The 11,831-nt window shown below is 36.9% G+C and overlaps 1 protein-coding gene across 1 annotated transcript; it reads right to left on the reverse strand.

Annotated features, from left to right (window-relative positions):
* Window positions 1-368: 368 nt before the first annotated feature.
* Window positions 369-8,908, reverse strand: LOC112175329 (protein MEI2-like 1). The gene is given in 16 exon segments (XM_024313001.2): window positions 369-988; window positions 1,105-1,284; window positions 1,409-1,477; window positions 1,561-1,645; window positions 2,468-3,110; window positions 3,804-4,202; window positions 4,314-4,396; window positions 4,651-4,802; window positions 4,918-5,034; window positions 5,169-5,327; window positions 5,479-5,597; window positions 5,600-5,854; window positions 6,368-6,706; window positions 7,342-7,387; window positions 7,598-7,787; window positions 8,387-8,908. Coding segments are annotated over 15 exon segments (2,847 nt in total). The 5' UTR covers window positions 7,676-7,787; window positions 8,387-8,908; the 3' UTR covers window positions 369-865.
* Between the last annotated feature and the right edge of the window lie 2,923 nt (window positions 8,909-11,831).

Here is an 11,831-nt window from a genome sequence, read left to right on the forward strand (position 1 = left end):
TTACTCTGTCAAACAAATTGCAACTAAATTTTCATCCTCTTCGTTGCCAATTTCAACCAAGAGGTAGGCAGGTAGCCATTGCCTCGCTCACATGACCCTCCAGACTTGGTCTTACCTAAGAATAAAAGATCCTATAGTTCGAGAAAAAAGACTTATCAATGGACAAAAATTTGCACGGACAGGTTCTCTGTAGCTTGAGCCTTGAGGGCAACAAATGATTTTAAGAAGTATAGTTTCTGCTACCAAAAACAGAAATTTGTATTCGGTAAGAGTTCAATTTACGGTTGCAACTGAATGAAAATAGTACAAAAGAAAAAGCAAGACATCCTAACGCACGGTGCAATTTAGGTTCAGAAAGGATACTCCGATAAAAGATAACACAACCAGAGTTCAACTGACATTAGCATTTCAAAAATTTCAACAGTACTCAAATCTGGTGTGGGTCTCTAACCATCGTCAACCAGAAAAAGAGCCCACTTTCAGGGGAAGAGAACAAGAAGGACAAGTGAAAGCACAATGTCCTGACAATGCCTATACATCAAGATATTGTTCAAAACAAGTCTCCAAAATTTTAGGTTTAAGTTAAGCCTTCCTCTATACTTATAGGTGGCTTTGAAATGAAAATCAGGGAATCAGAAAATGCTGTGAAGTGAGGAAGTAGCCCTCTTGGTTTAGGTAATCCGAAACCTAGTAGAAGAAGCAGCTCCTCTATAGCCAAAAATGAAGTCAATTGACCACCCCTGATATAGAGAATTGGAATGGTTCAAGTTGTTGTACTCCGACATAAGGTCCAACATAAGGTTCAATGGTTAGTTCTCTGGGTTGAGAAAGTCGCCGGTCATATTTCATTTCAAGAAACCATTCCCTAGGAACTTTCCTCTCCATTTGCAGATGAAGATGGGCTCCATTGGTTATGGCTTTCCTCATAGCCACTGGTTCGAGATCTTCCTGGTCTTGATCGGATGTGGGTGCCCATTGGAAAGGGTTCCTGCAGAGAGAAGATAGAAGAAGAAGAAGAAAAAATAGTTAAAGAGACTAGAGTTTCATGAAGGATTATACAAAATGAATTTAGAAGTCAAGAACAGTCAGTCTCGTATATCTTACCGGGTCCCCAGCATTTGGTCCATCTGTGTGGAAGAGTATAGGGCGACACCGTTTGTCCTCATTCATTAAGCTTGAATTCTGGAAATGGGCAATAAGAGCAGCTTTTCCCTGAATACGAGCATATGCAAGTGTTGCAACCTTTTCACTGTTGAACTTCTCCCATTTTTTGCCATTGAATGCCTGCAAGAGATATATAATCCATTTTCACTTGGTAGAACAATCGACACTTGTCACTGATATACACACGGATTTTATCCATTTGAGTGGATGACTCGAATGAAATGGCAGAGTCCATTGGTCAAACCTTATAGAATGGAACAATCTGTTGAGGATCAATCATGTTGATGAATGCATATCCCACATTGCATTTGTTCTGTGAAAAACATACAAAATTAGAAGCAGATAGACATACGCGCTCTACCTAAATAAAGATGATTCAGCAAACAATTTTCTTGCCTTGAAGTCAATTGGCAAATAAATAAAGTCATATATTCCTCGACAGTTCTCATCAATTACTGCAAGCAGCATCTTTGAAGTATACCTGTAGAACCAATTACTAGTTTAGCAAAGCAGGAATAATCTCTATGTACAACTGGAAAGCAATATATACAAAATATGGTCATTGCAGTTATGAGGACCATGTTACCAGTTTTATGACTTTAGCACAGGACTCTAGCCCATGAGACTGAACAGGTACTTTAGCTAGTGTATTATGGAAGATACATGTGGGCAATTGGTCATTAAATTATAGAAAAGATCCTCCTTTTCTTTCTTATCATTCAAGCAATTATGTCATAACCAGGACTAGATTGAGCAAAGCAGCAAGTACTACAGTTAATGCTTGCTTAGTAGGGTAGTAGGCAGCATGAAGCTTTCTATTAGGCTAATGACTTACGGTTATTAATACTGGCTGCCTACCATATGGCATCAACCATATCTTTTAAAGATGCTAATTATTGCTACAGGAAATTATCAGTTACGATTATCAGGACTTGGAAACATCTAACTACCTAATATTTTGACGCATGACATCCTAGTAATACGGTTATTAATACTGGCTGCCTACCATATGGCATCAACCATATCTTTTAAAGATGCTAATTATTGCTACAGGAAATTATCAGTTACGATTATCACGACTTGGAAACATCTAACTACCTAATATTTTGACGCATGACATCCTGCCAGTCTTTGGCAAGCAGAAATGTGAAATATGCTCTAGAAGTACTTAAGCAAAGTATGTATTTCATTAAAGGTTGTCGACAAATGGGAAAGTTCATCCAAAAAAATTAAACTGCCAAATGTTATGGAGAGTAGTAAAAAGATGCCAGAATTGAGAACAGTTAGGGGATCATATACATACTTGTTGGGAATGTTCTTTATCATCAGTGTGGTTCGATTGTCATCCCCACGCAATATGCGCTCAATATCAAGTTCATATTGTTTCCTATCAGCATTATGAGAGTTTGCTTCACTTCTACGGTGAGATAGATTTCTGACACGTTCATTTGGTGAACCAAAAGAGGTAGGCATCGACATCATTGAATTCCTCCCAGGAAACATGTGGCAGATCTCCTGCGAAGAGCGTTGCCGGGTACTTGTATTCATGTCTGAGCAATTTCCACCAACAAGAGAAAAGATGTTGCGTGACGGAACTTCCATAGGATGCAACTGGGGACTACTGGGAAAACAGGCGAAGCTAGGAGATCCCAGGTGAAGACTAGAAGTGTCAGGAGACTGTCCTGAAAATGCATGTCTTTCCCAAAGGGATGGGTTAACTGCTGGTGCTGATCCAACATGGTGGCGGACAGGTGATGTCCCATTCAGCATGTGAGGAGGTGTTCTAGGGAAGCCAGGCATTTGTGGAAAGCGATGAGCATGAGGACCATTGATAAATGATGGTGAATTCTGCCACATCATGGGACTTGAAGGATGCTGCTGATAAGAATTGGAAACATAATGATGTCCGCGAACCCCAGCACTCCCATTTCCAGAAGATGCAAAAGCTGCATAAGAAAAGACTAGTAAACAAAAAACCAGAATAGGTACTAAAAATTTAAGATTTTCATCAACCAAAATCTAACAATAGTAATAATGAGAGACAAACTCTAAGTTGCATCCAAAATGGGAAGTAGCGAGCACAAAAAGGAAGTCTAAGAACCACCACTCAATTAGTAATGTTACTGTAGCTCCCACCATTCAATAGTACAACATGAAACTGTGTACAACTAAGAGAGACAGATAGCACCAAAAAAAAAAAGGACATAGAGATGTACAAGTGATGGATCCATTACATTATCTCTTACAGGCTGGGAGAGAAGGGTAAAACATGTGAATAAGAATTTACAATTAAATTTAGAGTGGAAAACATTTGGTTCTCAGATAAAACCAATCAAAGAAAATAGAGCACAAATTATCTTGCAAAAGGATAGGGCAACTAGGGAGAAAGGAGAAGACAGTGAGAAACTTCAACAAGGGGATGTTCTGGATATAAAACATTGCAAGAATTTTTTTTAAAGAAAGTAGCAATTCTCTTTCTTTATCCTTAAAAAAGGTCATGGTTTTAGTTGTTAATTCTAATCCATTCGGATGCACCTTATCCAACTTATAAATGATATGATAACTAAGAAAAAAGACTCGTTTTTAGGACGTTTTGAGAGAAATCTGTAAAACTATACAGAGCTATATGCATAATGTACCTCCTCCTCCGTTCAGTTCCATCAGGTGCCCATTTGCATTCATTTCACGAATGTGCCTCCTGTCGGTTCCTTCTGTCATTCTAAGGCCCACATTGCCAGTCACTCCACTGGAGTTGGATGTGATACCATGTGCTAAACTGTCATGATACTCAGGGAGGGAATGCGGATGGAAATTGGGAACACACTGGTTACCAAACTTAATTTCATTCAGAGAGTGATTGGAATCAGGAAGGCAAAAGTTTTTGTCCGCAGACACCACTCTCATCGGAGAGGGCAACGTACGCGGAACACTTGAACTCAGATGCGCTAAAGCATTTCCCATAAATGCATTGGAAGGTGATCGAATTGAAGAATGTAATCCCAGGTTAGATTCATTAGCCATTCCAGGATGAAGGGTTGCTGTAAAACAAACAACAAAACACTTTTTGTAAGAAAATGAACACAAATTAACATAATTATGAGTAGATAAAGACAAATTGAAGCAATAATTCCTAACAGGCACAATCATACCCTTGCATCCTGCTGACAAGTTGTCGGATGGACTATGACAAATATTAAATTCATCTTGCTCCTGCTTGGAACCTTGACCGAAACTGCCAAAGGAATATTATTTCTTACAAAGAAGTTTAAGAAATTCAAACTTAAAGGACAACAAAATAAACAAGTAGAAAAGGAACTGTGACAAGTGCTGACAGAAATCCAGGAGAATAAAAGCAAAAAATCAGGGAGAAAAAAAATAATAATACAAAATTGCCTGCGTTAAGACCTCAAAGGAGATAACTTACAGAAACCCCACACACTAAATAAAACACACAGATAACTAATAAGAAGAGTTTGTTAACAATACCCCATTCTGGCAACCCCTGGATGGCTGGGTTCAAGCTTGATCTGCTTCCCACCAATCTCACTCGTATTCAATGCATGAAGAGCAGCTTCTGCAGCTCTAACATCATAAAATTCTATCAACTTGTTATGACTCTTGTTTGGAGCCTCGAGGATCTGGAAACAGAAAATAACAAGTACTTGATATCAAAATAAAAATAAAGAACAAGAAGCTTCATGCCTCTTAAAAGCAAAGCAAAACAAATAACAGAGAATAACTTGACCAACTTACCTCTTTGATTTCCCCATAAGATTCGAAAAGTTTAGTAAGCTCATCATCAGAAACAGAAGAATCAACATTGTATACCTCAAGTGTTCCTTGGTTAACATCTTTATCAGAAGGGTTGTCCTGGCATATAGACAAGTAGATAAAATGAAACAACCAAGCATCATGAGAATGTCTAAACAAGCCAGAGAAAACAAAATGGTCATGAAATTAGCACATACATCAAAAGTAACTAACAAGTGAAGTGACCACCATACCTTGGGTATCGAATAGTGTATGTCAAGCTTCCTACGCCTCAGTGGCTTACTCTGTAGTGCTCTTATCGCTTTTTGGGCAGCCCTTATATCATAATAAGAAATCATAACAAACCCACGATGCTTGCAGGCTGTGTAAAGTGTTCGGATATCTCCATATTGCTAACAAAAGAAAATTCAATTGTCAATTTAATAAACGAGGTAAACTGCTTTAACTTGCCCACATGGACTTGTAATTTACAATATATATATATATATATATATATATAAAATAAATTATAATATAAATAACTCATAAAGGAGAGGTGTACACCTCAAAAAGATCCTTCAATTCCAAATCTTCAACATTGCTATTAATATTTCGAACAAAAAGTGTTCTAGAAGGGTGCTCGCCATAGGGGTGTTCACCCACAAGTGAAAAATTACCACCCCTTGATCATCTCCTTCTAATTCCAAGCCGCCACCACTGCTAAAAAGATCAAAATCTTCCAATTCATCCCCATTACTACCATGCACAAGTTTACCCGGACCATCTATCATGCCAGAAAACAAATCATTTTCATCAGGAAGGAGATTTCCAATGGTTTGTGCTTCCATTTCTTCAAGCGATTCAAAGGGCTCTTCCTCATGTTGGGAAGCAACAGTATTTGTAGATTGATGAGATACAAAATCACCCTTTAGCAATCTCACTGCAAAGGGGGGGGGGGGGGGGGGGGGGGGGAGATGTTAAGATGATGAATAAGCATATTTGTGGAAATTGGTTACAGATGGACATCAATAAAGTAGTATAAAGGAACATGGAGTAGCTTAATTTGACTAAATTAAGACTTAATCCCACAAATGCAATTGATTGGAGATTATACTGAAGTAGAGAACAGATGAAACCCATGTGGTATGTAAAGACAACAAAAAGTTTAGAAAGATTTTGAACCTAATTAGCAACTTTATATAAGATATCAATTCAACATAAAAACTTGTTAGACATGGAATTGAAGAAACCTTTTTGTGAAAAAGGTAAAAAAAATTTGCAGTTTCTTTTGCATTCTTGTAAGGGATGATAGAGCAGCCCATTGATGTAATTGCCAATGAAGTATAGATGGTATGGTCCAACAAGCATGTTCGACAAAATAGATGGTTACACTACCCATATGCAACATATCAAGACAGACTTATTAGACATAAAGAGGAAAACAAAACCTTACATTTTCTAGTAAAAATTTCAGACAATGAGCTTGAGAACAGACTGCTTTCATGCTGAGCACCATTAATAGCAGTTTTGCTTCCAACCAAGCTATGGGATGTTGGCCGTGTGGGCAAGTCTGACCACAATTTTGGATGATGATTCATAGGTTTCCACGAGGCCTTAGATGTATTGGCAACTCCTCCACTAATGCTTAGCCTTTCTGTGCGCTCCCCAGCCAGATTGGATTGTGGCATATCAAAGTAATCCACTGATTGTGCCCCAATTGGTAAAAACCTTTTTGAGGGTAATGAAGGATCGAATATGCTGCCAGCTGTCGGCACTGTTCTATCCACTCCCACTGAAGTACAGAAATTTACACAAGAAGAGGGAAGTCAAAGATCTCACACAGACAATTTTACCACAAAACAGTATACCGTTATAATCAGGAAGACAACATGCCAGCGATGAACCAATTCATCGATTCACATATTCATTTTTTCAAGGTGGACTGAGTTGATTCTTACTTCCTAGTTTGAGCTAGAAACCATTTATATAACAACCAGAACAACTCTGAAGTCGGGACTTGGAACAGCTAGTTATCATATTTCCGACCAAATGAAAGCTCAAACTTCGAAATGACCAAACAAAACCATGGAACTCTGCTAACTCCTGGGTAAGTGTTTTGAACACCCTGTGTGCTAAGGCACAGCAACTCAAACCCAAGTTTGAGTGAGAGAGACAAGTGAACTTACCACTACAACACACATTGCACATTGTTAATGAGTAAGGGACATCTGTTTGGTTGGGAACTCTTTCAACTGGTAATGTGACGTTAATAAGTTAGGGGCGCTTGTCAGGTTGGGAGATCCTTTGAACAGGTAATGGGGTGTAACTTCAACAACTAAAGCCCAGGACCCAATAAAAACAGAAAGTTTGATGGGGCAAGACAAATTAGCTGATAGTTCTCAGACACTTTATGAACTAAATGCTCACCTTGGTGATCAGGCATGGTTTTCAGCTTCTGAAATCCAACTTGTCTCTGGTCAAACAAAATTCACGCTAATTAGAAAGAATTATTGAGAAAAAAAAAAGCTATGATATGCTATAAAAAAAACAGAGAAAATGTTATAATAGATAAACATGGGATGATCCTTTCCTTTGTTTACATATGAGTGCTATATATTTAGTGAAACTTGACAACAATTCAAAGGAATATGACAACTTCATGACATCAAAACAAGATTAACACCTCGGAAGGAAAAGGAATTTCTTCAAAGAAGTGGGAAGAGACAGATACACCCCTTTGATCCATTACTTCAAATGGCATCGTGCAGCACTAAGAAACCAGAAACTATTGCCGGAAAAATGAGAGAGGCGGAGACAAGTAAAAGGTCTAAATTCTCACTGGCCAATTTCATCTACACTACACACCTCCTTGCCTGAAAATCGAAAACAACAAAACTAAATTAATGAACGAAGACGATACACCTCAGATGCCACAACCATAACATTCCAAATCAAAGCAGGGAGAACTGCATTTTGTAAAATTCCAAAACCGAAAACCCAAATCAAGTAATTCAAACTCATCAGGCAGTTCTACCAACTCGAAAAGGTTGAAGATTCTTTTCCTCTTTCGGGGGTCTCTGTGTGAGAGAGAGAGCCCGAGAATTAGAAGAAAAAAAATGGGATGATAGTAAAACAAAATGTTAAGTAAGAAGCGCTGAAAATGTTTGCTTACCTACCAAAAACCAAACCATACTTAACCCCGTTTGGTTGCTCAGAAAAACAAAAAATTATAAAAAAAAATAAAAAAAAGGTAGGAAAGCAAAATCAAAACTTAAATCCTTTTTAAGCTTTCCTTAATTCCTGAGCAACCTAAAACGAACCAAATTGCCGCAGAAAATCTCTAAATTAAGTGAAAAACCAGCAAAGATCGAGAATTCAACCGTTGAAAATTTTCACCCTTCAAAATTCACACAGCTTAAAAACCCCCCAAAAAAATTCAGAAGCAAACAAAAAGAGTGAAACAGAGTCTGACCTAGTCCAGAAGAAGCCGCATCAGCAGAATTGATCTCCATGACCAAAATTCAGCTCAAAAAAATGGAAAAACTCGCAAAAATCCAAAAAGAATAAATCAAAAGCTATAATACAGCAATGGATCTCATCTCATCTCATCCACCACTCGCAGCATTGCAGCTCTCTCACTCACTTTTCCACAACAAACTAAGCTCGCTTCTGCTCCTACACAGGCATACTCTGCTTCCAACAAAAACCGGTCAAAATTAACCGAATCGGAGCTCGGAGCCGGAACACATCTCGATTCCGGTGAGATAAAACCGCCGGTGGCCGAGGAAGGGGAGAGAAAAGGAATAAATACACAGGGAGCTGGGTTTCTGATTTGTTTAATCCCCAAGAGCGTCAGAGAAAGACAGAGAGAGAGAAGAGAAAAAGGGTGGTTGGGTTTTGAAATATAAAAAGAGTAAACAAGGAAAAAATGAGGAGGAGGAGGAAGAAGAAGAAGACAAAGGAGGAGAGAGAGAGAGAGAGAGAGAGAGATGGGCGCGGGGTTTTCTTTGGGTGTGAGAGAGTGGATAGAATCAGAGAACAGAAAATGGAAACTATTAAAAAAAAAAAAAAAAAGGAAGAAGGAGGGGGGGCTTTATACACGGCGGACAAAACCAGTCAGTCAGTCACGCTCTTTCTTCTTCTTTTTCTTTCTTCTTCTTCCTTGGGAATCTTGGTTTTTTTTAACCTTTCAGTTCATGACCCGACCCCCTTTTGGCGGTTTTTACTTTTCTTCCTTTTTCTGTTGTTTTTTTATTCTTTGTTTGTAATTATGGGAAGAGCGACCAAATATTTCTTCTGATGGAAAATTGCCTAATTAGATGGATAAGATTTGTTCATGTCATGACTTAGCTAGCTAATAAATTTTGTTCCCCAATATATTCTTATCCGTACACTTCGTATATATATATGATGAGATTCTCGATATTTAACGTAAAATGTGCGATCAATTCTTAATACGTTATGTCTTGCAGAGACACTTATTTCTTTTAGTAGCTACCGCACGGGTGTCAGATGACAGTGTTCAGACTCACGTACGTGGCATCTGTTCAAACTCTGTGAGGTCTAAAACTTTGAATGAATTCGGTTAATACTGTTATACCTCCTTCTACTATTGACATGTCGTTTAATTCAGTTAGTTTGAACATTTATTAGACCTCGTTTGTCAAGCATGCATAGTTTTAAAAACTTTTGTCTCGTACATAACCAAAGGTTCGTGCGTTTGTGCTTAACTACATAAGGTAATAACACCAATAATTATGAGATTTTGTCAAAAGACTTAAAAACCAACTTTAGTGAGAAATAATAAGCAAATATTAAACCTCACCGATTTAGCATATATGCAAAATTACCTTACCAATAATATAAAGCGGAGTCATTTTTGCAAACTTACACATTCGATACTTGTTTGGTAATTAATTTAAATTTTTTTCGTTGTCTTACATACCTAGCCATTTTCTCTTTCTTTAATATGTTTTATTTTCTTATCTTTTTTATTTTTCTTAATAAAAATCTTATTAGTTCATGATTTATTAATCTTTCACGCACACCCTTAAGAAAAACAAGAGGGTAGAGCTTAAAACTGGTATAACTTTAATCCAAAACTTGTCGACAACGACCTCTATCGATCACCTATATACTAAATTTTTATAGACACGCATGGACAGACAAAAAAAAAAAAAAAATAGGTTGTTTGCAAGGTCGTTAAACTGCATGAGAAGATTGGATCGATTGGTTTGTTCATATAGTTGGGAATAATTCATTTTACAAGAAATGCATTCCGGATAAGTCGAGGTGAGTGTCGTATACGAAATGTTTTGGATTTGAGAATAAATTAACTAAAACGGAAGCTCCCCTAATAAGACTGTCATCCTGCAATTTTCATGCAACAAATATAGGAGAAGATCCTACCTCTTGTCTTCGCCAAGAACAATAAGTTTAGGACTCGATCCCCTTTTTTAGTAAATTTGTTGAAGCTTCTTTGCCCTTTATGGATTATGGCCTTGTCTACAAGTACTGATTAGCTGCCAAATTAGTGTTAGATCAATTCTATTCGACATATGCCAAATCACATGACCAACCATTTATTCCGTGGTGATATGTTGCTCTTCTTTTATGATCATCTTATTTGAGCGTGGCAAGAGAGCTAGCTAGTGATTTAGGGTTTGGCAGTGCTGGGAAAGGATTGTACTGCGTGGAAGTAGTTATAGTTGTCATTTGATCGATCTACGTCAACAAATCTCGTTCGATCACAAATTAGTGCTTACGGCTAGTTTCAGTTATGTACTTGATAACGATGATTGTATACATGCGCAAATTAATGTTTGCAAGTGATTTAAATCTATTTCTTTTTAGTAACCTAGTTGTTGGAAACAAGCATGGAGTTTTCTACTTCAAGGCCCTAATGTGATTTTCACTCCTGGTATCCAATTGATTTTCTTTGAAAGGATAATCACCAGATCAGAACTTTTAATCATAATCAACACTGGAATTATGCCCTCATCCACCCAGCTAATAAAATACATTATCTGCTACTACAATTGTTTTAAAATAATGACAGGGTGTCCAATAATAATGTCATTTAATAATTTCAATACTTATATATATATATGAGAGAGAGAGAGATCTATTCCATCATCTTATATAATTAAGTCAATTTTTGAATGAATTGTTAAATTTTTGAACTATCATATATACCCTCACATAATATAGATATTAATAAATAAATTATTTTTATATGAGGATAAGATAGTCAATTGACTACATCATATTTCAAAATATTACAATACTTCTCATGAAAAAATGAGAAATTTCCTCAAAATGAGGAGAGAAACTGTTGTAACTTTTTTTAATTTAAAAAAATTAAAATAAAAACCAATTCGCACATGTTAAGGGGCTAGTATTACATAATGCAAAAATTTATGAGGAACAAATTAAAGAGTATTGTTTAAAAATGAGCAGACCACCTGAAGAATTATCCTAAGAATCAACAATTTACTCTATTTTTACAAAATATGTATTAGGAGGATAATATTCCGCCTATAGTTATTTGGTCTAGCGAGAGTGAAATGTCACGAATGCAACTCCAAAAAATAAATACTTTCTGTTCACGAACCTCTAACCAAAATTTTGGTTTGGAAGACGGACATTAATACAGCCCATATTAGTTATTAGAAACTAAAACCTGTAAAGTCTTATCTCATTATTCTTACTTTCATTAGGTAGTATACAGCTAGATTGAAGAACGTGGACAAGTCCTGCATAAAATATATAAGACCATAAATAACAATTAAAAGGTGTCTGTGTGGTACAAGAAAACGAATCAAAGTCGTATTCCATTGACGATACTGGTGTTTGAAAAGCTTTTTAGAATATCAAGGTGTCACGTCTTCAACCATAGTTTGGAAAAGTACCATCAT

Source organism: Rosa chinensis, chromosome 7 (genome assembly GCF_002994745.2).
Source record: "Rosa chinensis cultivar Old Blush chromosome 7, RchiOBHm-V2, whole genome shotgun sequence".
In the NCBI taxonomy this organism is placed as follows: Eukaryota; Viridiplantae; Streptophyta; class Magnoliopsida; order Rosales; family Rosaceae; genus Rosa; species Rosa chinensis.